The following is a 27,505-nucleotide window of genomic DNA, read 5'->3' on the forward strand; positions in this document are numbered from 1 at the left end:
TAATGTTTTATGTTGACTGTTGTTTCCAGGTTACAAGAAACAGAAATTTCTATTTAAAATCATATTATTTAAGTTTTAAATCAAAATTACTTTAGATACTGAAAATAAAGGGCAAAAACTATGAGAAGTTTTCAAATGTTCTATTTTTTTTCACATTAAAGGCTGGCCTTACCTGATTTAAACCCTTAGTTAATAAAAAAAAACATTTAACTACATGATGGAATTAAATACTCAGTAGAATCAGACACCTGACCCTTTGAAAAAGTGTATATACAATTTGACTGTCCAACATAAATTGATCTCTAATTAATATTTCAGTAACTTGCATTGAAACTCTATTCATATTTCAGCTGCAAATTTACACTGTGAATCACACTAACCAAGTGCAAAATATCCTAAGTTATTATGTTAGAAACTGAACTAAGCTGCAAGACAGAGAATTTTCCATTAAGTTGATATAAATAGAGGTGTCTCACCTATTTTTTTTCGTAGTAAAGTAAAACTCTGCATTTATTAGGTTAATAGATTAATAATGTCCAGCATAATATAGTAACTGAATTTGGGCAACTATTGCTGTTAACATGAGAGCTATGTTTAGTCCTGGTTACCGAAATAGTAGTGGATGTTACTTGTATAGTTTGATTTATAAGCAGGTGAAAGAAATTGTGCAAGGTATGAAAATAGTATATTTAACTCTCCCACCCACTCCCCCCCAATTCTCCACCCGCTCCACCGTAACAAATTCTGTAAAATGTTATTTTTTTATTCTGCAATGTTAAAAACAAACTCTAAAAGGATAACGAGGGAGGAAGCCAGGTAGCAAAAGAGATGGTGTTACTACCCACTACACAGAAAGGCGCATGCCTTGTAATTGGATCCACAGCAAGTTCTGTTCCACGTTAACCAAACAAGTCCTACAGATGTGTGTACAGAATTGCTAACCAAGAAAATAAGGAACCAGGAAATTTATGCTAAAGGGTGTAATTACCATTAACAATATTCACAATATATCTGGGAAAATCTAATCCCATTTAGGGCACATCTCCAAATTATACGAAATTCTGCTGTATTGGAGTATTTCAAAAAAATTGCACTCTCTTTCCTGAAAAAAAATGTAAAATTATTAAAAGTTATGCAGCCTATCCCTAACCAATTAGCCCTTTGGTAGTACATGGCAAAATCTCACACGACAGATAGTGGAAGTGGCGCATGCCTTGTAATTGGATCCACAGCAAGTTCTGTTCCACGTTAACCAAACAAGTCCTACAGATGTGTATACAGAATTGCTAACCAAGAAAATAAGGAACCAGGAAATTTATGCTAAAGTGTGTAATTACCATTAATTGTTTCCATCCATGCGTAACTTCCACCGGATGTCAAATAAAATGATTCTAAAACGTATAACACAACAATCCAACTTTGAAAGTAATTGTGCATAATTAAAAAAATAGATGAAATAAAATTTAGTATTTTGATTTTTGAAACCTCAGGCCATCTTAATATCTGACAGGTGCATTTCAGTATGCACAATAGCATATTTTTTTCTTCATCTGACCATTGCCAACCCCACACCCAAAGGGTATACTGATTCCATGACCGTGAAAGACCCCCTGGTGTGTCACCAGGTGGGTCACTGTTCAAGCTGAGTTCAATCTTATACTCACATGAATTGTACACACACAAACTTTTCAGCAGTGACCAATTTGATGATTAAGAATGAAAACACTCTCTGGGCAGAAATATCCCCCCGTCAGGGGGATTGTGCGGGGGCAGGCGGGGCTGGGCGCAAACCTGCCTGGCGCCCCCAATTGGGGCCGCGCCGCCATTTTACCTGGACAGGCCAATTAAGACCCGCCCAGCGTGACTTGCACCCTGAAGCACAGAGAGCTCCCTGTGCGGGCAGGGGCTGATTCCCTGATTTGGGGCCTGCACTCTTCCACGCATGCACCGAAAGAGCACAGAAATCTCCCTGAGGCACGGTGCTGCCTCAGGGAGATAAGTTTGGAATCTAAGTTTTTATTAAAGTCAGAAAAAAATTAATTAGACATGTCCCCTCACGTGACAGCTGGAACATGTTTATCAAATGTTTGAAAATTCTTTATTTAATAAATAAACCCTTCATGAAACCTCATCCTGCCCGTGCATGAGGTTTCATGAAAAATGTGAAGGCTGCCTGGGCTCTTCGCCTGCCCGCTAACCTTAAGGTTGGAAAGGCAGCTCAGGTTATTGTTTTAATTGATATTTAAATGGCCTTAATAGGCCTTTGACAGTTTGGCAGGCACGCAACCAAGTCAGCTGTGCACCTGCTGAACTAAAAGTCTAAATGACGCCCCGCCCCTGATCGCCGACCTGAAAATTCTGCCCTCTGATTTCTTGCTCCCTAAATTGGGGGCATCAAGGTAGCACTCCTACTGTTGTCATGACCAAAACAGCTCAACACATGTCAGTCTAAGGATTGAATCTGGGACTTTCCCATTAGTTCACTACTAATTTAGCAAAAGCCTTCAACCATTCCTCCACATGAGGATATGAGTTACATGAAAGTGCTACTTCTACATGAAAACCAGTTAAAAAAGGTTTAAAGTCTACCTTAGAGCCACATGCTGGAGCCATTGGTACAAAGAAGGGGTTGTTTCATATTAATAAACTCACCACTGAGGTAATGAGCTGCCTTTCATTGCAATTTGAGACAATAGAAAGGTGGCTGCAGTTGTTTAAAGCTAGCTGTTGGTAGTTATTGGATCTTTGAAAGATACTCAAGGAAAGGTGTACTCACAGAGTGAAGTGCAAGTAATAAACAAATAGTAAAAATGCTTTGTGACCTTTCTATGATATATAATAAGGCACCATATAAATACAAGTTTTTATTTTCAAACAGCCAATGCTTCCTCAGATGAAGGATCTTAAAAAAACTTTTGCATTTCTTTCTTCTGTTTCGATGAAGGTCATCGACCTGAAATGTTAATGGTTTCTCTCCATAGATGCTGTCAGATCTACTGAGTATTTCCAGCGTTTTTTTTTGTTTGTATTTCAGATTTCTAACATCCCCAATATTTTCCTTTTGATTTTATGATTCTTGTTGTCTTATTGTGACCCTTATCTGTACCCAAGGGTGATGCAAATTTGTTACAGGAGCTATGCTCCATGCCCGTGCCTGCTACACATCATATTTCGCATGAAAATACAAATTAAGCTTATACCTTGTCTTCTGAGCTCTCAACATCAGTTGAATCATCTGCTGTCAGGGATGACCTCCTTCTATCCTGACGCATTAGGTGTTTTGTTTTACATTGGCGCTTTCCTGAAGGTTTTTCTCGTTCTGTGTTCGAATACTTTGGTGAAACTGGTGAATATAGATGGTCCTCTTCCTCTCCAGCACACAAGGCACCAAATTTGTGGCTTTCCTTGTTTCTCTGCCGTTTACTTGATGATCGTGACACTGGCGTACTGGTTTTTTGCTGTACTTGCCAGTTGCTGCTTGTTGTGCCAGATGGAACTATTCTTTTCCTTGGGGATACTGGGGGTGTAGAAAAACCTAAAAAAAAATTACATAATTTTTAATAAGAGGTTCTTGAAATTTAGACTTAACTAATGATTTTCATAATCTTAGGAATAGCTTGATGGTACTGTCCTTTTATGTCACTTGAATATTGGCCACATTTTAAAATTTTTATATCATTCTATATGTGTGAGAACATTTGGTGGTCAGCTGCAGTATAAAGTGTTCCAGAATTAAGGGACATATCATATGGGTTTACTATAAGACACAAGTCCATAAATAAGAGAACAAGACTGATTTTTGCATCATCTCAGCACCCAGTTATAAGTAGGGCAGTGCAATGTATGCAAACACCCAACCTAATCTGTTTTGAAACTGCCGATAATTTTGGATTCAGTGCATGAATATAGAATGGACAATTATCACAGAATCACAGTGTCATGCTGTTCATTGAATACTTCCTTGTCAAATTACTCCTTCCAAAGTGTATCACTTCACACTTTCCAGTGTTAAATTCCATCTGCCACTTATCTGCCTATTTGACCATCCCGTCTATATCTTCCTGTAGCCCAAGACACTCAACCTCACTGTTAATCACCCAGCCAATCTTTGTGTCATCTACAAACTTACTAATCCTACCCCCCACATAGTCATCTATGTCGTTTATATAAATGACAAGTAATGGGGGGGACCCAGCACAGATCCGTGTGGTATGCCACTGGATACTGGCTTCCAGTCACTAAAGCATTCTTCTGTCATTACCCTCTGTCTCCTACAACTAAGCCAATCTTGAATCCACCTTATCAAATTACCCTTTATCCCACGTGCATTTGCCTTCTTGATAAGTCTCCCATGTGGGACCTTGTCAAAGGCTTTGCTGAAATCCATATAAACTACATCAACTGCACCACCCTCATCTACACACCTGGTCACCTCCTCAAAAAATTCAATCAAATTTGTTAGGCATGACCTCCCTCTGACAAAGCCCTGCTGACTATCCCTGATGAAACCTTGCCTCTCCAAGTGGAGATATTCTCTCCTTCAGAATTTTCTCCAGTAGTCTCCCTACCACTGATGTGAGACTCACTGGCCTGTAGTTCCCTGGCTTATCTCTACAAACCTTAAGCAGGAAATGTTAAGCAAGAAAGAGAACTTAATAAATGTCACTTTTGAAAAAGTGGAATAATTTTGAATAAAAATGAAATACACCCAAATGACAAAACAAGAAACTAGAAAAGAGGAAAAAGTATAAACTATTAAATAATACATTAGAAAATATAATGCCTCTGTCTTAATTGAACTGATATTCAGTCCAAAACAGGAAAGTGGTTCTCTTTCTTTGTCTTACTCTTTCAGAAGTGAGTTAAAGTAGTGCAGAAAGAGCGAAAGAGTGGAGATTGCTGTTGCTTTTTAAAAAAAAAATGAAAATTTAAATTAACTTTATTCTAAAACTTGCAAACACAGGTTAATGCACAAGTACTGCAGTCATGTGCTCAGTTTTTAAAACACATCCTCAGAAAATCAGTTCTGGTGTTTCAACTCAAACACAGTAACCATTTAATCCACATTGGACATACCAAATATGTTTAAATCTCTGGCCAAGTGGAGTTTATTAGTTGCTTTTACTTTGTACTTTTTAAAATTTTAAGTGCTTTAACATTACAAAATTCCTTCTTTTGGACAGCTTCATATTTAATTCTATTCTCCAACTTTCTCCATCATATCTGTTTTGACGATGCACTTCCAAGCTAGAGTTTTGATATGTCTTCCTTTTTCCTCAACTGAGGATTCTCCTCCACCGTGGTTGACATTTCCCATTTCCTGCGCTTCTGGCATCACACTTTCCCATCTCTCCCAGAAGCAGGATAGGGTTCCCTTTGTCTTCACCTTCCACCCCACCAGCATCCACATTCGACAGATCATCACCGCCATTTCCTGGCACTATGCAGCCACTAAACACATATTCCCCTTCCTTCCCCTCTCAACATTCTGATAAGATTTTTACCCCCGTGGTACCTGGGTCCACTTTACCATCACCCCCAATATCTGCTTCCCCTTCCCATGAATTAACAGGAGATGCATCACCTGCCTTTTCACCTCCTCTATTTCCACCGTCCAGGGTCCCAAACATTCATTCCAGTTGAAACTGATTTACTTGAACTTCTTTCAATTTAGCATACTGTATTTGCTGCTCACAATGCAACCTCCTCTGCACTGGTGAGACCACAGACTGGGTGACAGCTTTGCTGAACACCTTCATTTTGTCTGTAAGCATGACCCCGAATTTCCAGTTGAGTGTCATTTACTCCCACGTTGACCATTCTGTCCTTGGCCAATGAAATTCAACGGACGGTCGAGAAACAGCATCTCATCTTCCGATTAGGGACTTCACAACATTCCAGACTTAACACTGAGTTCAACAATTTCAGATCATGACCACTGCTCCCATTTTTTTTTCAGGCAGCACGTGCTGGTAATAGTTCTGCTGTTGTTATTTACAGTTCCTCTGCATCCATCTTTTATTTCTCTACTTGTTCCATTACCATCTCCTTTTGTCTTCCACCCTGTCACAGACCTTCATTCCTCCCTTCTCCCCTTTCCTGTCTCTGTGCTCATTTAAAAACTGCTATATCTCTACATCTTTATAGTTCTGATGAAAGGTCACAGAACTGAAACATTAACCCTCTTTCTCCCTTCACAGATGTGGCCAAACCCACTGAATATTTCCAGCATTTATTTCAGATTTCAAGAATTGGCAGGATTTTTCCTTTGTCATTTTAGCTCTGCTCAACAATGTCAGGCCAAACATTACACTTTCAAGTATTCAATTATTAATTTTATTATATTATGGCCAATTTAGCCAGGCAGCCAACACCGCAAAATGAACATCCCAACCTTGAGCCTTAAATCAGCCTGACGCTATTATCTGTTTGCTTCAGGCAGGCTCTTTCACCAGCATTTAGCTGAGATACTTAGTTGGAGTAGCGTATCAAAATATTTTCTTCCCTTTCTTGAAGGGTGATAAATTGGCATCACCTGATTTCACACAATTTGAATAGCACCTCCTGTTAGCCACCTTGAAACAACACTGACAGTGGTTGTGGGTCTGCCCACAGGGTAGACAATCTTATCCTCAAAGCTGCAAGAGGATGCATAGTGGCAAATGGTCTGGAGAGAAATGAAAGAAGGGGACCATCAATAATTAGATTATTGCATACAAGTGCTTAATGACTTTTTTGTTGAGAAATGGCTAGAATGAAATAAAATCAAAATTGAAGTCAATGCATTTCAATTTCTTTGACTGAAGTGCTTTAACATTTCAAAATTCCTTCTCCTGGGTAGCTTCATATTTAGTGAAAGACAAAGAGTGGGTACTGTTAGACGTTCCATTCTGCTCAGCAAATTATGTTAAGTATTTTCAGAATTAAACAAGAAAAAAACAGACTTCTCCAGGTTCCAAATGTACCTTTTTCAATGTCACTTTTATTGAAGGTCTCTTCAGATCCATTTCTGCTGGATTTGGCCTCTGATCCTTTCCTGGTGTTTCTTTCTTCTACCCTGTCTTTGACTTCTGTTTCCTTTGCCATGAGCTCTGGCTCTTTGGCCCCAGCTAACTCCTTCTTACTGAGCCGGCCTGCCTTGGAAGGAGTGGATCTGTCAGGAGACACTTGCTGCTCCCAGAGTGCCCTTAGATGGTGCAGGTGCCTTTGCTTGCGGGGATGCAGCCCTGTCAGCTCAATGCACACCTTTAGGTTTGTTACTTCACTTGAATGTGAGTCTTCTGAATTGTCTGTGGATTCATCATTCATCTCCTTCTCAGTCCATTCATCTACTGTGAAAATAGTTCAGGTCAATGAAACATGCCCTACTGCTAATAACACTACAACAAACCCTTAGTTAGCACTAAATTTTGAGCAACGGAGGACCATTACGATTTTATTACCAATGTATTCTCAATAATACGAGTGCATTATTTTCTGTATTCACAACATAATTATACTGGAGGAATGAGACTTACGGTAATTCTGAAGTTAATTTTAGCAAATGAAAGAATTAACTATTTAAAGGCAGCAGTAACATTTTTCTACCCTATCAAGATTCCCAATTCTGTTCACGATGTATAATCACTATTATTGAAAAGGCAAAATAAAAATTAATATGGATTCTGACTTGAAGGGTTTTTTTTGCATTTAAAGGTTTGGATTTTGCTTGCATATAGTACAGCTCCTAAATTCAAACAATGACATGTATTTTCTTAAGAAATGTACTCATTTCCTATGATGGTGCACTTACATATGCACAGCACTGATATGCAGTTGTAACCTGAACGGATCTTTTTTTTATATGTACTAAAGTATGGTCTACATCAAAAAAATATACTCTTGAGACAGAAGTGCTATCAGCTGTGAATATATAATTTGCTTTGTTATTGATAAATTGATAAGAATGAACTCCCTGATGGATCAGTATACTGCTTGATGTGGTACAGACCAGGAAAATTCAAAATCAATACATATTCTGTGCCACGTTAGGTGATCAACCAAGTTACAAGTAGGGAACACTACAGCTGGCCTCAGTAACCCAGGCTAACAAAAATGGTGTGATGCTGCTCCTCATTGCCATCCAGTGATTACTACATGAAAAGTGTGTGTGCTTGTACATGTATGTTGGATGGCAACAAGACTGGGTAGTTATGGTATCTTCCTTGTGGTCAAAGCCTACCAGCACTCATTGTCTAGGTTTATAGATGTAGAATGGCTACTTCAGGGCAAGTGGGGTAGAAATTGGAGAAATAATTAAAAGACTCAAAAAAAATCAAAGAATCAAATATTTAAAAGCTGCAAACTTATCCCTTAAAAATGAGTGATTTTCTGTTTTGTTGCCATGTTGGTTTTCCTTCCAACTCGATATTATCCTTTTTGGCCAGGACAACTCAAACAGTGGGCTCTATACTCAGCTATCATAAATCTTACCTCACAGGAATACTCCTCTATGCTGAGGTATTCAACTTAATAGCCTGGCCTAGATCTGAGGAAACAGACCTACCATGGACAACTAAATTGAGGCCCAGATTTCAACATAAGGGTCACAGCATTTGAGTTCAGTATTGCACTGGTCCAGCCAGCTGACAGTCACAATTACTCACTTTTTAAATGTTAAGTTTTTAAGGCCTGAGTAAGCAGGCCTTAAAAGCTTAAATATGATAAAATTATAATTCTCAACTAACTCAAAGGATACAGTGAGTTGGAGTCTGATTTTTGCAATTTGTTTCAAATCTCTTTTACAATATTTTATATTTACAAGTTAAGAAAATTATTTTTTCCAAATATTTTTTAACAGAATGTACATTTGCACTTTTGGAACAACTAAGGCTACTTCAGTGCTCAAAGTATTTTGACATATTTGTTTATATTTCTGAAAAGGAGAAGGAACTTTGAAATCTTTTGGCTATACCAACAGAAAGTTATGCTTTAAATATGTGCCACAGGTGTTTATTCGGCTGGACTTCTGAAGAAGGAAGTGGTTTTCAACCCAGCCTGGTATACATGATGTATTTTACCCATTCCAACTTACTGACTTTTAAAATTATTCCTCACAATTATAAACATATGCAACCAACAAAGTGCAAAGTATTATCATTCTCACCTATGATAGAACTTCTTCTTTTTCTTTTCATCTTGAAAATTTCTGGCTCTACAGCTTGACTGATGCATTTCTCATTATATCCCTTCATCTCTGATTGTACTTCATGAGTGTTTATTTCATCCTGCTTGTCTTGTAACCTTTCCTTGCAATATTGGCTATTCTTGTCAAAGCTCGACTCAGAACTGTAGCTAGCATCCTTGTGATGATATGTTCGTAGAGTTTTATCAAAGTCCTCATTAGATGCAGGTTCTTTCTCAGTGGTGGAACTCTCTGTATTGGTTTGGTCTGTCCAATATTCTCCATTTTTATAATTTTCAACCAATCCATCTAGGTGTTTTGCATTACCATCTAGATCATCTGCAAAAAAAAAATGGCTGATTAGATGTCAAATATATTTCCTATGTTCTGTTTGATAAGCAGATTTCTCAACTATCTATTTTGTTTATTGTGAAAGAAGATAAAATTTTAAAAATATCAAAAGCATCAAAATAAAGTTAACTTATGACAAGCAAACAGGCCTGATATAAACACCAGAATACTCAGGAGAGTAGTGACAAATTGGCAGCAGCTCTAATCATAATTTTCCAAAATTTGTGTGAACTAGGAACTGTGCCAAATGACTAGAGGCTGACAAACATTCAAAAAAGGGGAAAGGAATAAACCAAGTAACTATAGACAACTTGGCCCCACACCAATAATGGCAAAATTACTGATCGTCAAAATAATTGCCCAAAACTGGAGGAATGCTTCGAGAATTATAGGGCTGGAGAAGATTACAGAGACAGGGAAGAGTGAATCCATGATGGGATTTGAACATGAATATATGACACTTAAATCTGAGGTGTTGGGGAACCAGGAGCCCAAAAATGAATTACCCAATAAAGAATGCAAATACCACAAAATAAAACAAGTGAGTTAGAAGTACAAATTCCGTTTTAATGGTATGTAGCAGCCATTACAGAGGCCTGGTTACAAGAAGGGAATAAACTGGGAGCTAAATGTTCTAGCAATGCCAACAACTTATATTTCTACAGCACTATTAACATAGTAAAACATGCCAAGATACTTCACAGGGGCTTTATCAAACAAAATTTGACATGAGTCAGGTGACCAAAACCTTGGTGAAATGAGTAGGTTTTAAGGGGCATCTTAAAAGAGGAAAGAGAGGTAGAGAGGTGGAGAAGTTTAGAGAAGGAATTCCAGAACTTAATGTCTTGGCAGCTGAAGGCATAGCCACCAATGGTGAAGCAATTAAAACTGCAGATCCTCAAGAAGCCAGAATTAGATGAGCGCAGGTATCTCATAGGGTTGTGGGGCTGGAGGGGATCACAGAGATAGGGGGAGGCAAGATCATGGAGGGATTTGAAAAGAAGGATGAGAATTTAAAATTCAAGGCGTTGCTTAACTGGGAGCCAACGTAGGTCAGTGAGTATAAGGATGTTGGGTTAGCAGGACTTGATGCAAGTTAAGAAACAAGTGGTAAAGTTTTAGATGACCTCAAGTTTACAGCAGGTAGAATGTGAGAGGCCAGCCAGGAGTGCGTTGGCATAGTTAAGTCTACAGTGTTTCAGCAAATAAAGCAGGGGTGGAATTGGGTGGAGATGGAAATTTGCAGTCTTAGTGATGGCATGGATATGGTCTAACGTTCATCATGGAGGTCATGTAGAACACCAAGGTTGCAAACAGTCTGGTTCAGTTGCAGATGGTTGCCAGGAGGAAGGATGGAATTGGTGGCTAGAGTTTGTGGTGGGGACCACAGACATGGACTTTGGTGTTCACAACATTTAGCTGAAGGAAATTTCTGTGCATCCAATACTGTATAGAAAAACAATTTGATAATTTAGAGAAGGTGGAAAGATGAGAGAGGTGGTGGCGAGTTAGAACTTGGTGTTGTCAGCCATACATATGACGCTGTTTTCCGATCATGTCACTGAGAGGCAGCACATTGATGAGAAATAGGAGGGGGAAAAGGATAGATTCTTCAGGGACAGAGATAATGGCATGGGAGCAGGAAGAGAAGCCATGGCAGTGCTTCTCTGACACTGATTAGATAGCTAAGAATGAAACCAACCAATTGCAGTCACCCCCCCACAGCTGGACAACAGCGAGGAGGTGTTGAAGAAGGATGGTGTGGTAAACCATGTTAAAGGCTGCTGACAGGACAAGGAAAGATAGTTTACCCTTGTCAGAGTGACATAGGCTGTCATTTCTGATTTTGATAAGGGCAGTTTCAGTGCTGTGGGGGAGGCGGAAACCTGATTGCAGGAATTCAAACATGGAAGTCCAGGCTATCGGATTTTAAAAAGGACAGGAAAATCGAGAAAGGGAGTTGCAATATTGATTAAAGACACAATTACAAAAATAGAAGGAAGAGATATCAAGGAGGGTTATCAGGCAGTGGAACTGTCTGATCAGCATGTAAAAGTGACTTGGTTGAAGGTATAGAGAGTTGTATATCCAATTTTACAAATATTAGTGCAAGAAAATAGAGACATTTAGGAGTGCATAAAAGATAGATCTTTAAAAATAATGAGTTTTCTGTGTGGAATCCTAAGACTAAGAATCCTGTGTGATCCCTTTTTCTATGAGCATTCAATTGAAAAAGATGTATAATTAATCTGCACTGACATTGCTTAAGTCATGAAAACAGAATATGCTAGAGATACTCAACAGGTCATGTAACATGTCAAGAAAACATAAGGCAGCTGAGGTTTCAATTAGAAAATATTTCCCCAGAATTGAAAGACATTACAGATGAACAGCATTTAAGAAGAAATAAGGGAAATCAGGAAAGGAAAAGAAAGGCACAAAACCACACAAGCACACACAGGAGAAGACATAGAATGGCCCATACAAAGCTAATGTGGAAATTAGAAAACAGCTAAAATGCAGAAGTGATATGCTCATGAGACGAAATAAAAGACAAATATAAGATAGAGCATAAGAAGGGCTCAAAAGTTTTAGTAAGTAAAATGGGAAGTATGAAAAACTGACAAAATGGAGCAAGTTCACGCAGCCCAGGAGTCTGTTGCAAGATAAAAGTAGGTCGACACCAGAGTGCAGACTACCCTGCCACTGTTGGGAGCAGTGTGAGCAGTTCTTAGAACCCCATTATAGGAAAGGTAATGAAACTACAGAAAAGGTGCAAGATAGATTTACTATAATATTTCCAGGCATAAGAGAATACAGTTGTAAGAGACTTGAAAAACCAGAATTGTGATAACTACAACAAAGAAGGTTAAGCTGTGGTCTTACAGAAGTGTTTAATATTTTAAACAGCTTTGAGAGGTAATTAATGAAAGATTATTTGGACTAGTCAGTAAACTGGTAACAAGTGGCATAAATTTAGGATTAGTATTAGAAGCATAAAAAGGGACGTTGGGAACATTTTTTCACACATAGATTTATTACACTAATCATCACAATATTATAGAGACTATTAAAACTGAGTCATGGTAAACATTTGAAGAAAAATAACAAATGATACAAGAAAAGAGCAGTGAAGTTGGATTAGGGTAGGTAGTTCAAGTATGGAGCGACAGCAGCAGTGGCACAGGCATTGCCGGCCAAGCTTCTCCCTTGCTGCCATTTCTACAATTCTATTTTTTAATGAGGTCACAGATTTTTACAGTCTCTTCAAAACTAAAGAATGATTTCAGATGTGAAAAACAGCCTGATTTATTTAGCTCTTGTTATGTAATGTGCATATTCTCCGGAACAATAATAGATGTAGAACATAAAGTTGTACATTATGGAAATTAAAAACATTAGTTCCTATTTGAACCTGTATAAACGCATTCAAGATTTAAGCACAGAATTACAAACAACTTCTGGTCCAAGCAGAATATTTTTTCCTTAAATTAATAATGTCTTAATTAGGATTAAAGTGTATGAAGGCTTAATATTTTTTGAACCTTTCTCTGCAACAACGGAATGTGTACATACCAGACTGGCTTTGAGTTTGCACTTTCAGAAGAAGTGGAATGAAATCTCTGAACCCATTCTTTTGTTTCTTTCGGAAGGCTAAGTTAAAAGAATTAAAATTAAAAAGTACAGTTTTTGGTTGATCAAACAATCATAAATCATAATTCAGTCTTGTAATATTATTCAGCGATAATCTATCAACTAACCACAAATGGGATGGAAGCCTGTAAACTCAGAAATTACTGTTTATGTTATTAAAGTATGAATGCTTAATGTTTCTGGTTTACTATTTTGCAGAAGCATTAACCTCTTTAAAATAAATGAGTTAATGCTTATATAAAAAAGTGAATGTAGGAATGTCCTTTGAATGTATTAAAACACTTGTTTGCTAATATCACTAAGAGCAATTTCAAGTGTCATTGTGCATATTCTATTTTCATGCTCCTGTTCTTATCTATTATACACACAAAGGTGTTACAGCAAGATTCACAGGATGGTGATCTGGAGTGAGAATCTTAAGTTATCTATGCTGCTGAAGGCCACTGTTTGATTCTTGGTCTGTGTTGAGTTAATCACAGGTGAGCAGTGTCCCTAAGCTAGGATTTCTGGAAAGTACAGGTGTGTGCACATTGGCTGAGGACAGGTGGAGGCTTAAATGCAATATTCTGCTGTGATCTAATTGTCTGTCAACACTTACTGCTTAGGCTCATACTTAAAAAAAAAACATACATTAGGCAAGGACTACCAGCACCACTAAAACAGTAATGTACCAAACGTTAGTGACTTTGGAAAAAGTGAACTTCTTACAACATAAATCTAACTTGCTGGTGTTGCTGTTAATAGTATACAAGACAGTGTTATCAGTTGTGCTCAAGATTTCTGACCAACACATGACAATCCCTTGTATAACACTGAATTATTTGTGGCTGCTTAAATTACCTAATCACAGCTAACAAGAATCATATGACACATGGCACATCCCGTAATTTATCACTATGTGGTGTACCATGGAAATACTCCATAGCATTGTTGTCATGGTAATAGTTTCAATTCACCACAGCAACCAGGCAGTTTCATTACTGCTCTTTCACTGTCAGATGATTGGCAGGTGAGTAAGTAGACTAACAGGGAATTGAAGTGTCAACCACTAATTCAGCAGCATTAATGAATGACCTTGTGCAGAGAGAACCTATTGGCTGAAACGATCACTGAGACAGGCTAGCTTTCTCGACTCAGGGTGACCTAATGAATAAAGCATTAAAAACTATATGATACTACAAGATGCTGAAATACCACCAGTGATAACCATACAGTTCACTGAATTATTGGAGATTAAATACAGAGGCAGTTGGTCTTGAAAAACAGTGGATTTAACAATAGAACTATGATGAATACACTAGGTCATTAATTCTGTAGTCTCAGCAATCACATTATTTCACATATCAGAGCAGAATTTTTGCTTGTTTAGATGACTGACATCATCATATTCCAAGTAAAGTTGGCCGAATTAGCAAAAGATCAAGAAACTTCAAACGCAAATGAGTTATAGCAGAACCATTTATGGTCATGTTTCCCACAATCTTTAATGCTAGCTTAAGATTCAGTTCACCCAGAGCAGGCCCTTTGGCAAAATTGGCCATTTCCCCATGTAGAAATTGAGAATTCTGTCAATTGTGCTGCTGAGAAAGGCATTAGCAGACACTTTTTAAAAAGTTTTCTCATATCATAAAATATTTAATTTATTAAGAAACTGTTTACATCAATAGAGCTAGTAAATGATTCAGTATCATTTTTAAAGTTTCTTTTAGTGATTTAAAAGCAGGTTACTCAGATGGAGGGTTGCACATTCTTACTGGACTGGGTTACCAATCTTAAATACATTAGCAAATACATTTGAATGGAAAGAAAGAATAAATGCTTGCATTTTATAATGCTGACTGCTGAAAGGTTTTACATTTTTGAATAGGCAAATTAATTTTATTGAACCTTGAACTGTAACTTAACCAGCGCAATTTTGAATGCATTTTAGGTGCAATTTCCTGATTGCACTCAAAGCATAAACTCTACCCTATCATTGTTATTTTTAAACAGGGTCTTCCAATACTCCAACCAGATGATGTTACAGCAGATCAATGGTTTCTAACTGACAATGATCTTGAAATCACGCTCATGGATAAAAGTGTTTCTGAAATTTCTTCATTTGCTACCAAACCCAGCGGATTAAAGAGATTTGAGATGAATGGGACAAGCATTTATTTGCTATTAGTGTACAGTGTACTTTCATAATCAGTAGCTAAAAATCATGATTGCCGAACTTGGTTGTTAAAAGCCTTCCCTCTCCTCCTTAACCACAACTGAAGCAGTCTTGCTGGTATTGTGGCTCTTCTGTTTAAAACTGGGGCTTCAAAACTATATTCGAGAATATTTTCACAAACCACCACAAACCTGTCATTAGGCATGTGCAAATATTTGCCTTTTATCTTCTTCATGAAAACAGCCAAGATGGAGGTGGCCCAGTGTTGCTAAATGGCCCCAAGATTTTTAATCTCTAGTGGAGGAGGGAGAAGTCTTCAGACACACCAGGGTTGGCAATTTTCATAGCAAGTTTATTTTTGATGCTACCACTGCTGATATTTAAAAACTCACTAAATTTCAAAACAGCAGTTATTGGTCTCAATTGCAGGCAAGTTAGCAAAACAGACCAGGATACAGTGTGGCCGTGAATCACTTCAAGTATCACTAAATAGTATGCTGTAACAAGTATTTTCAGGACAATTTTTCTTGGTCACGTATGTATGTTTAAGTTAGCATTATTTTGGCTGTACATAGAAAATAAGCTACAATATTGGTGATTTCTGAGTACTTGCTGACAAATAAGAATGTAAGGGAAATTATTAGGACAGGCAATGATCATCATTAATACAAGAGATAGCTGTTCAAGACGCTACAATGGACAGGGGTTAGAACAGATTTGTAAATAATAATAAATATTGTTGATTTTATTTCCTACAGCATGGTGGCTGAGTGGCCAGATGATTTCCCATTATAAAGTAGAAAGTTTTATTTAAAAATAAAAATAATTTTTAAAAATGGACTGGTGTAATGATGTAAGCCAATAAATTCTCTTTTCTTGCCTTCAGTTGCCAAGGTCCTAACCTCTGGAATTTCTTCCCTAAAACAATCCACCTCGCTACCTTTCTTTCCTTTTTCAAGACACTCCTTAAAAGCTACCTCTTTGACCAAGCTTTTGATCATCTGCCCTAATATCTCCTATGTGTCTCAGTGTCAAACTATGTTTGATAATGCTCCTGTAAAGCACCTTGGGACTTTTAATTTCATTAATTGTGCTACATAAATGCAAGCTTTTGTTGTTGTATTATAATACTCCTGTATATTTTATGATTGTATAATAAATATCCCACACCATGGTTATGTGAAACCTGATGCAGTTCCAAGAAGCACAGCAAAAATATGCTGTTCGATAAATTAGTTTACTTCTGTACAATGTGAAAAATATCAGAATCAAGGTTACTGAATAGAAAACCTAATTCACTGCACTTTAATCCTAACTGTTTGAAATTCCTATTTACTTGCCCGAATAAAGTTCAAAATTTCTCAATTGTTGATGAAACGCTGAATTTTATTGTCCAAATAGCTTTAATATATCCTAAAAGGGTATGTACTATTGTAGATCTGCAATGTCTATACAGAATTAAACAGCAGCTCCAACTACTTTTGGAGACGTAGTATGCTTTTCATCACATCAGTCACTTTATCAAGATAATGGATGATTTGATAGCCATCAATAAGAAAATGACTCTTCATGGGAATTTAAGTGCACTAATCATTACTAGAGATTGTAATCAGCCTTTTTATTGTGTAAATAACCTCCTAACATTGCAACTGCTGATATCACTCACCTTCATCAAAATTTTCTACTAAAGTATTCTCTTCTTCTGAATCTCCCTTTGACTTCTTTTCCTTCTTCCCTGTGAAGTTTTTGCTCTCTGTGTCACTTAATTTGTTGTCCTCTAATGAGTCTTCAGATACTCTATCATCCCGTTGCTTCATCTCAAGCTCAGAGAAACGCATCATAGCACGCTAGAACCATAAATGAAAAGATGAAATAATGACATATTCTGTTAGTGACACTTTATCAATGGTATCAAATTTGTCTTATTTTCACCCCTGTACTGTTGAAACCATTGAAAGGTTTTCTAAAACACTGAACAGTGTTCTTAAGTTGTACTGATGGACTATTTAATAAAATGAACAGCTATAGTGTCCCCATGAAAAAGGGAAAATGTTGTATGTTACAAAAAACCCAGTATATTTCTGTTGCACACAATCCTGAAACATGCTTGAGATTTTCAACACAACACAAGGGAAGTAGTTTGTACACTCATCTTGGGGTCCACATCTATTGGCTCACTGCCCAAACTTTGTTAATGAAAATCATTTAACAGTTCTTTTCATTTTAGTTAAAACAATCTGAGAAAAATCTTAAGAACTGACCTCACAGTAAGCAGCAGGCTGATATAAAATACTGTCCTCTTGTGATAATCCTTCCATCTATTCAATTAAAATGATCACTCAGTGGGGAACTTTTTCATTCATTTTTACAGACATAAACCAATATTTCACAATAAGAATGAAAATCAAGTGGCTTATCACCTATCAAAGATATGTGTAAAGCTGCAATGTTTACTGAAGATCTTACAAACAATAAACACGTATAGAATGTTGAGTACAAATGTGCGACAAAAAGCAAAGCATGAATTGGAAGGAATTCACCTTGTTTATACCACAGCAGGTGGACCCATACATATATATTGTCACTACCACAGGGGGAAAAGTTTATTTTTGTGGGCCTACTGACCATGATGTCACTAATTGGTTTCACCTCTGCATACTTCCTGGTTTAAAGATATCGTGCAAGAGCAATAACAGTGGACAATGTTTAACATTTGAGCATGCTACAAAAATATAGAAGGGTGTCCATTGAGATGAACTACATTTGTGTATCCAGTTCCAAAATTGAGCAGCACAACCATGAATACAAGGACAAAGCAAAAACGTGACAGTGTACAAGTCTATAGCACATTCCCAGACCATCCAACCTCTTAAAAAAAAATATATATATATATATATATTACACACACACCCACACACACCCACATACACACAAATTTTTCCCCATTTTCTTTCTTGAATACATGTTTTGCATGTTTAGGATTATTCGACAATATAGAAGAAGATCATTGATAATGAAAAACAAAGGGCATGTGATCTCAATGGCACAATATCACAAGACTGCTGGCAAGGAGGTGCAAAACTTTTGAGACAATTCAAAACATTATATGGGTACAGTAGCCTACTGTTATGATAATAGACTAGCAACCAGCAGGTCTTGAGTTCAATTTCACCATGACAATTCGAGAAACCAATTCGAGAAATCCAAAATATTTGGTAACTTGTGGATAAAATTACCATGAAAGCTACAGTTTTGTCATTAATCCTGCAAGCCTTGCCAAGTCTATCCTACGTGTGACTCATGTCCAATAATGTGGATGGCCCTTAATGCCCTCAGGACAATTAGAGAGGAACAGTAAATATTGCCTTGCCTGTGTTGCCAACATCCCAAGAACAATTTAGATTAATCATCATTACTCGCATGCTCATGAAATTGTTACAATAGAATAATCAACAAGACAATTCTATAGCACAGCATCGTTTTGGATACAGTTCAAGGCAGAAGGCTTAAAAAAAGATTGTTCTCTCTGAATTTCACATATAGTTTCAGTACAGCTAAACTTTTCTCAAGCACTGAGAATATCAAATGTTGAAAACTAAAAGATATCAGCTTTTTAGCAATTTAAGTATATTAGTTACTGACAAACAAGTTAACAACTCACCTGTAGAGCTCGCTGTTCTCGACTAAGCTGGCTAGAATCAGCATAGAGTTCTGTTGTGACACATTTAAATTTATCTCCCACGTACCCAGCTGAGTTTGCAATTCGTTTTGTTAGGTTAGATTTTTTCGGCTTCATAAATTTAGCAGCTGCTATGTCCAAGTCATCAGTTCTGTCTTTGGTATCACTGTGATTCAATTGAGCCAAAAACTGCTCAGTTTCAGCACCAAACTCCTTATTGGTATTTGTGTTGCCTGAAGATGTGGCAACACTATCAACGATATGACCGCTTGCCGATAGATCAGCAATCAACTGAACTGTTGTATTTTCTTTACTTTGGCAGTCTGAAATAAAATCTTTGTTTAATTTCTGATCTGGTAAACATTGTCCCTGTGATGAGCTACAAATCTCCACGGTCTTATGGACATCTTTGTCTTTTTGGACACTGTCTTGTATGACAATGGCTTCCACAGGGTCAACTGTTATCTCACTGATTTCCTTTGCAGAATATTGTTTGTTGTTCCCTTCTAGCAGGATGCTCTTTTTAGATGCTTTTGCTTCAATTTTTCCCCATTGATCATTGTGTTCTACCATTAAGTGTTTGTCCTTGTTATCTTTGGCAAATGTTTTGCCATGATTCTTTGGATTAGGACATGAGAGCTCAGCTCCAGTTGAAACATGTAGCTGAGTTGCATTTAATTTTTGTGAAATCTCTGACGGTCTCTCTCTGTTAACTGACTCTTCACTACATCGAAGTCGATCATGTGATCTGGATCGCCGCTGTGCTCCCTCATTCCTTTTCTCTTCTTGACAAGTGTGTGGTGAGATGATAGGGTTGATTAAGTGTTGAGTGTTGTGAAACACGGTATATTCACCTCTGCATGTTGGCAAGCTGCTATAAGAAAGTCTATGCTTTGGTGCCAAGTTTCCTGCATATAAATTGCCATTAGGCAATAAGGCAGGATGGGGAAATACAAGTCCTTTATCAGGTAAGGGAAGGTGGCCAATTGGGATTCCTTCTGGTGTAGAGTAGGTGAAATATCTGTTTGGATATGGTAAAGGCGGGGATAGAAATGTCTCATTTGGAGTTAGAAATATTGAACCTGATGAATGGCCACTTTCAGTTGTATGTGACACAAAATCCTGACAACCACCTTTGGTCCCTTTAGTGGTTTGCTTACTGGGTACTGGGGAGGACTGCCCTGTTTGGTGAATCACAGATGTTTTATTTGAGGAGCTATTCCTATGGGCCTTCTCAGTATGGCCCCAATCAGTACTAACATTTGGTGATGGTGAAGCCGAGGCAGGTCGGCCCAATCCAGAGACTGAACATGGAATATGATTTACAGAACCATTGGAACTCCCAATCCTAGGGCATGAGGAACTTCTCTGATGTGGAATTATACGCTCTAGTGTTTTATTGCTCACCAATATACTACTGGTTTGATGGTCTCCAGGAGAACTAGTACCAGGAATGGCCCAGGTTGAGTGCAATTTGTTGATAATAGCAGGTCTTTCAATAGGGAGATCATTATGTGTAGAAGTTGAAAAACCTTCAGAATGAGTTTCCCTGCTAGACAATGAAGAATTGTTTCGCCATTTGCCAGGTGCTAACGTTGGCACTACCTTATCAGTACTCTCAGTCTTTGATACCTGATCACTTGATGTCTCACCACAGCCTACTTTAGAAGACAGATCTAGAGGCTTCTCATTGCAGTCTTTGGTGGGTGTCTGTGTTTCTTGCTGTGATGGAGACTTGGTAGTTTTTTGTTCAGGCTGCGAGTTTCGTGAATGTGTTACTGTTTGTTGGAAGTTTTCACCAGGTTCTGGTGGTTTTGAATTTTTGCTATTTGTTGATCGTGCTGAAGAAGTAAATTCACTACTTAGGCTTAAAAAACCATGAGGAAGTGGCATTGAGGGAGAAGTACCAGATATCCTGGCAAGATGTTTCTGAAATTCTGAAGAGCTCTCTCCGATCTGTGATGAGGATAGATGAAGACGGGAAGGTGGCTTGGGAGATTGCAACAGTGAAGCAGGGTCTGCAGAAATGCTACTAGTATTTGACTTTTCATTAGCTGTAACCCTTGCTTTCTTGCTACTGGATATCTGATGTGTCAAAATGTGTGGATCAACTTGCAATCTAGGATTACTTGTCATTATTCCTGACAGGCATTTATCAGGACAATGAACCATAGAAGACATTATAGGTGATGTTGCAGCTGGTGTAATCCTTAATGGAGAAGGAAGAGATGAAGGTATGTGAGGCAAACCATAGTGTGGAGGTGGTATGTACAAGAAGCGGTCACTGTGACTACAGACAGGTGAGTAGGAGATGTGTTGTGGTAAGCCATAAGAATTCTGTGAAGGTATCAAGCATGTTTTATACATGTTCATTGGGTACTTGCTTGGCGAGTCCACAAATGGATACATCCCCGGCGCTGGGCTCTCCATGTATGGGCTAACCCATGGTAGTCGCAAATAACTAGCACCAGTTCCATTTACTGGAGTTTGTTTACCAGCCGAGGATCCTTCTAGGCTCAATGGTTCACCTCTCACACCAGCAGCATTTTGTAGTCCAGTTGGTGATTTGTACAGTGTGCTAAAGCTTTCATGAGGCTTTGTGCAACCACTGCCATTTTCTAGGGTTTCTGATGGATGTGATTTATAATTCAAATCAGGCATTCTATCAGTCATAAATCCCAGGCTGGTCATAGCAACTGCAGCCTCTTGTTCCTTTTCATTCCTAAGCCCACGTGCAGTAGGATACATAATACCATTATGGTTTCTCAGCTCTTCTTGCATGATCCCACTGGCAGCTCTAAGACGATCAATTTGTCTCACGGAGGCTGTGTCCACCTAGACAGAATTACAAAAAGATTAATTACATACCTTCTACTTATGTAACTTGTGTTTTTTCAGTTTTGGCTTGTTTTCTGTCATACTCAGAGTTATTATTTTAATAAATTGATAAATTCATTATCAGGTAGCTTGCAAGATTAAAAGAAAACTAGGATGGGCAAATAAAACAGTCATACAATAGCGTAGCAAGCATTTACACCATGCACCTTAGCTTTTAATAGACTATGTCACTTCAATATTACTATTTATGAAGGAAAAATAAAGCAACTGTTCTGGTGATTACATAAACTCATTTGCTGTGCATAAAAGATGAGCATTTTCATGCTGCTATGCTGCTTTCTTACATCTCTCTGTGATGCACTCGCTCCCAACAAATCAAGACTGACTCCCAACCATGTTGCCCCTTTCTGGGATGTTATTCACATTTGCTATCTCAAGTTAAAGGGTAACCTGGCACATTAGCAGCCAAATGGTTTATCCATCATCGTTGCGATCATATCAAGCCTTAATATGCTTTAGTCTCCAGCCAAAAACCATTTGCTACTTCCAGTTCATTCTAGAGAGCAAGGCCAGTCCCTAGACTTCCAAGTGCAAATAACTATGGATTTCATCTTTAAGATTGAGACTAGCCATGTAACGATTATACCCACCCCCCAGCCCCACTTCCTAACTTCCCCATAATGTCCCATTCGTTCTCCTCCTAAACTGTTGTCATCTTGCAGTAACTCCACAATGCCATCTCCTAGCTCATCAGGATCCACTAGATCTTGTTCCCCTGTTCTCCCCAGTCAGCTCCTGACCATTCAGGTTCCCCTCCTGATCCCATTCTTATTCACAGCTACTGTCAGGACCCACTCCTCAAATAACTCATCCATGACTCATCCCTCCCCTCTAATCACATCACATCACTAACTTCCCTTGCTCTTCAAGGTTCTCAAACATGTCATGACTCCCAGTCTTCTCCCAAAGTTCCTTACTCGAATGCCTCTAAGATGGTTTCCTTCTCACTGCAGCAAAACAGCGTTAACCAAAATCACAAATACTCAGTGAGGGACCTATGTGTATTGTCTTTCTTTGTCATCCTCAGCATTCCTACAATATTTAGCATAATTTCCCACACCACCTTCCTCCATTGTGCAGTCCGCTTCTATCTATCTGAATTCAATCAACACATTTCCCACAATGGTTTTTATTCCCCAACATGCACCTTCACATACATATTCTTGCAAGGATTTACTATAGACTGCCCCCCCACCACATCCCCCTCACTTATTTGTTGTCCTTAAGTCACATCACGTGCATGCATAGGGTTAACTTCCTTTTCATGCTTTTTGGAACCCAGGTCTACCTCTGCTCCATACCTTTTGGCTTTAAGATCACCTTCAACTGTTGGTCCAACACTAATTCAGTTCAGTCACAACTTCACCCAGTTGAGTATTGAGAAGTCTGAAGCTATCCCTTTCAGCACCCAGCACAAAATTACTCCTTTGCTGCTAAGTTAAACCCCTTTCCCTGCCCATTCACTTCATCTAAACCTGGCTATACAAAAGTTCAGTTCCTGTTTGATCCTAGCCCAGACTTCAAATAATATTTCATCCATCACCAAGACAACTTATTTCCATCTCTCTAGTACCCTCTCCTGAATTACCAACTTGTCCAAAGTTTAATGACCTATAAACTGTTTTGCATTAAGTCCTGCTCGTTCATTATTCTATCCTTGCTCCCCTACATTGGTTCCCTCTTCCCATTGCATTAATTTTTAAATCATTATCATCATTTACAAGTTCCTCCATGGCCTCACTAAATTTTAATTTGCTACCTCCGTCAACCCTTTATCCTCTCCCACACGTCTGCACCCCTGCCTCTGATCTTCTGTGCATCCTATTTTCCCTTGTTCCACCAATATTGCCAAATCCTTTAGCTGCCACAGCCCTGCACTCTAGAACATTCCATAAACCATTCCACTTAGCATTCACTATCATTACTCCTCTGAAACTGACAGCAGTTTCAGGAGTCCACACATTCACAATTAAACAGAGAAATCCAGAATTTGCTGTCAATGATTCTACATTTCACCACAGGATGTGTTATTGAAGTTCCCCTAGACTGCAATAAGTTAGAAATCACTGAATTGATGAAAACTTGCCCTTTTATCCTATTAGTCTCACTGTAAAAACCCTTGAAAAATAGGATAAGCAATAAATGTTAGCTTTGCCAGCAATATGCACATTACATGAACAAATAAAAAAATACTCTGAGCAGTCTCAAATTTCCCTAATATTTTTAAAATACTTTTTTTAAAGTTTGATATTTCAGCTTCTAACTTAATCCACAAGAGCCAATCATTTATTTTGCTCTCTTTAAATTTTTCAATTCGAAAGTAAAAAAATTCAGTGCATTTTACTTCCCGGTTTGCTGTTTGAGAGAGTAATGTGACTGGCTGTTTATCCTGCTTGATGTAGCTGGACACCTGGAGATCCCTTTGACTCAAACTGATGTTGGGAAAGAGGAAATCCACACTACTGATTCACAAATGTTGTTTAGAAAAGGAAACCTATCATCCTGATTTGGTATGGTTCATAAGGGCCACTGTTTGTGGTGGCTCTTTGAAAGATCTAACCCATTTGTCTCACTCAGCTACCCATTCCTCCGGAAAGTAATTTTCCCTGAAGTATTTATCCAATTCCCTTCAGAAAATTATTAAATCTGCTTCCACTATTCTTTCAGGCAGTGCATGTCTGATCATTGCAACTCGTTGCATTAAAAAAAACCCATATCTTGCCTTTGGTTCCTTTGCCATTGCTTTAAATCTGTGGCCTCTTGTCACCAACCCTTCTGCCACTAGAAATTGTCTATCCATATTTACTCTATCCAAAACCCTTCACGACTTTGAACACCTCTGTTAAATCTTCCCTTACACTTATCTGCTCCAAAGAGAACATCTCTAGCTTCTCTAGTCTCTCCATATAGCCCAAATCCCACACCCTGGTTCCATTCTGGTAAATCTTCTTTAAACCCTCTCTAAGGTCTTGACATCCTCCTGAAATTTGGTGTCCAGAACTGGACAAAATACTCCAGCAGGAGCCTAATCAGCGCTTTATAAAAGTTTTGCATAACTTCTTTGCTTTTTCTCTATTTTGCCTCTTTATAAAATCATGGATCCTGTTTGTTTTAAGGGCCTTCTCAACTTGCCTTGCCACCTTTGAAAATTTGTGTATGCACAGCCCAAGACCCCTCTGTTCCTGTACCATTCTTCCTACCAAAATGCATAATCTCACACTTCTCTGTATTAAATTACATCTGCCATGTGTCTACCCATTTTTTCAGATTGTCAATGACCTCCTGAAGCCTCTTATTATCCTCTTAAGTGTTTATAACATATCAGTTTTGTGTCATCTACAAACGTTATAAATTGTGCCCTGTATACCGAAGTCCCGGTCATTAATATATATCAAAAAAATAATAGTTCTAATACTAAACCATTGTGGACACCACTGTATACAAACAAATATTCACCACTAAAATAAAAGCAAGATATCGCGGATGCTGGAAATCAAATGAAAACAGAAAATGCTGGAAAAACTCAGCAAGTATGGCAGCATCTGTGGCGAGACAATCAGAGTTAACGTTTCGAGTCCATATGACTTCTTCAGAGCTCTGGAAAAGATGCTGCCAGATCTGCTGAGTTTTTCCAGCATTTTCTGTTTTTATAACCATTCTACTGTCTGCTTCCTGTCTCTTAGCCAATTTCATATCCACACTGTTGACGCCCCTTTAATCCCAAGGGCTTCAATTTTGCTAACAAATCAATCATTTGGTACTTTATCAAATGCCTTTTCAAAGTCCATATATGCAGCATCAGCTGCGCTATCTTCATTTGTGTGTGTCAGCTGACTTGAGAGTCAGAAGGACATTGGGAGATGAATCAGGATCCGTGATAATGCAGGAGCAGGTCAAGAATTTGGGCGGCAACAAGGAGGTCAGATCCAGGCTTACCAGATGGGAGTGGTGGTGGGAAGCAGGGAAGATGAATTAACAAAGATGATGAGGATGGTTTACATGTGTATTTCCCCACAAACTACCATTTGTGTGGCAGTGCAGTCTCTAAACTGTCCTGCTCATCCTCAGCATTTCTTGCCACTGATTTACAGTGACTAAATAATTAAACTTACTTTAGCAGCCCATGCTGATGTATTCTATGTATTGCTCCACAAACTAGCTCCCAACAAAGCATTAGCTAACAATTAACAAGCCAATATTTTTTTTTGGTGGAAATGTGGCTCCTGAGAGAATCATAAGGCACTTAACACTAAAGTACCATATAGCTAAAGCAAACTTACAAATCTTTGATTTGAGTAGTGAAGATTAAAAACAAAAAGATTTGCAAAAGTCAGATGTTCCAGATATTAAAAGACTAATTGGTACCAAATCTTAAAATTTGATTTTTGTTGTGGTCAGATAAACAGTTTGGTAAGTTTAAGAATGTAGCATTAAACATATAGAACTATATTCTAAGTACTTTAGTAACTAATTTTATTTTTCATTTTTGATCCTATTGCATTGAAACAGTAATACCGCTTATTACTGCAATGTTAGTGTCTCATGCAGTTTTCCCAACTTTTTCTGGTGTGTGTAGTTGTTTACATTACAACAACTTTGTGCACACTTCAAGAAGTAGCAATCAAATAGTTGAGCTTGAAAATATATTTTAACCTTCAAGGAAACGTGTAGTGGTCAAGAAAAACAATACGTAACTTCAATTTATAAATTTATTCCAGTAAATTTAAACTTTGAAACTACTGCTTAACACACTATTTTGTCTCATTTTAAGAGAGGCATTAAATAAGTTAACTCTTCCAATAAAGTAGCAGAGAGAGAATGTGTGACACAAGTGCTTTAAACATTTGTATGATGACATTGCTCAGTCATTTCTAGGAATAAACCTTTCAAAATGCTGATCACATGCTGCCTATAAGCAAAAATGAACACGTGTTCTGTAAATCTCAATTAGAATGGAACTAAACAACTAATTCATTGTTTAAATTATTCATTCAGATTTGATTACGATAACCTTGTTATTACACGGGGCTTTACACAGGAAAACGCAATGAGAATAAGATTGTGTTCTCGATCAGGAAGTGGATAAGTAATAGCTTACCACACCCAAGTTGTGGGTCATGTGATTGTCTTCCCTGATCGCAAACCGCTTCATGTTTTTCTGTGTTTCACCATCGCTTACAGAGACTTTCCTGCTGTGAAACAAACTCAAAGTTAATAGTCTTTTATATCTTTTTCTATGCATTACCTGTTTAATTGAATATTACATTTCATAACTGTTGGTTATTTTTAAAATAAAGAAGGTCTGACATAATTATTACGACTTTTCCAAGTGAATCTTAACCTGCATGCACACTATCTAAATTCATTGAAAAAAATCACATAATCAAATAATCTTAGGAATCCAACAGCACTTTTCCCCTTCACTAGATATTTCTCCAATGGGGTATAGAGCATGTTTCACCCTTCCTACAGTGTTTGAATACTTATAAGGTTTTCCACATTATTTTGAAAAAGTTCAATCTTTTTATACAAACAGGATATGACAGGCAATCATTCTATGAGGGGAAAACCATCTGGGACACTGTGCCTTTAAAATAACCTAAAC

General features: G+C 37.9%; 1 protein-coding gene across 10 annotated transcripts in view; it reads right to left on the minus strand.

Annotated features, from left to right (window-relative positions):
* The window catches only part of bcor (BCL6 corepressor), a 189,838-nt gene that overhangs the window by 25,015 nt on the left and 137,318 nt on the right, over positions 1 to 27,505 (minus strand). For 4 of the 10 annotated variants that reach the window (XM_041211000.1, XM_041210996.1, XM_041211001.1 and 1 more), the window contains exons 3-10: positions 26,999 to 27,092; positions 18,985 to 21,837; positions 17,585 to 17,641; positions 16,990 to 17,170; positions 13,091 to 13,168; positions 9,146 to 9,502; positions 6,966 to 7,331; positions 3,201 to 3,535 (exon numbers count right to left, since the gene is read on the minus strand). In XM_041211000.1, coding sequence (XP_041066934.1) covers positions 3,201 to 3,535; positions 6,966 to 7,331; positions 9,146 to 9,502; positions 13,091 to 13,168; positions 16,990 to 17,170; positions 17,585 to 17,641; positions 18,985 to 21,837; positions 26,999 to 27,092 — 4,321 coding nt within the window. The remainder of the gene's footprint in view (positions 1 to 3,200; positions 3,536 to 6,965; positions 7,332 to 9,145; positions 9,503 to 13,090; positions 13,169 to 16,989; positions 17,171 to 17,584; positions 17,642 to 18,984; positions 21,838 to 26,998; positions 27,093 to 27,505) is intronic. The other 6 variants (XM_041210997.1, XM_041211003.1, XM_041210998.1 and 3 more) reach the window with 5 other exon arrangements.

Source organism: Carcharodon carcharias, chromosome 18, assembly GCF_017639515.1.
Source record: "Carcharodon carcharias isolate sCarCar2 chromosome 18, sCarCar2.pri, whole genome shotgun sequence".
Taxonomy (NCBI): Eukaryota; Metazoa; Chordata; class Chondrichthyes; order Lamniformes; family Lamnidae; genus Carcharodon; species Carcharodon carcharias.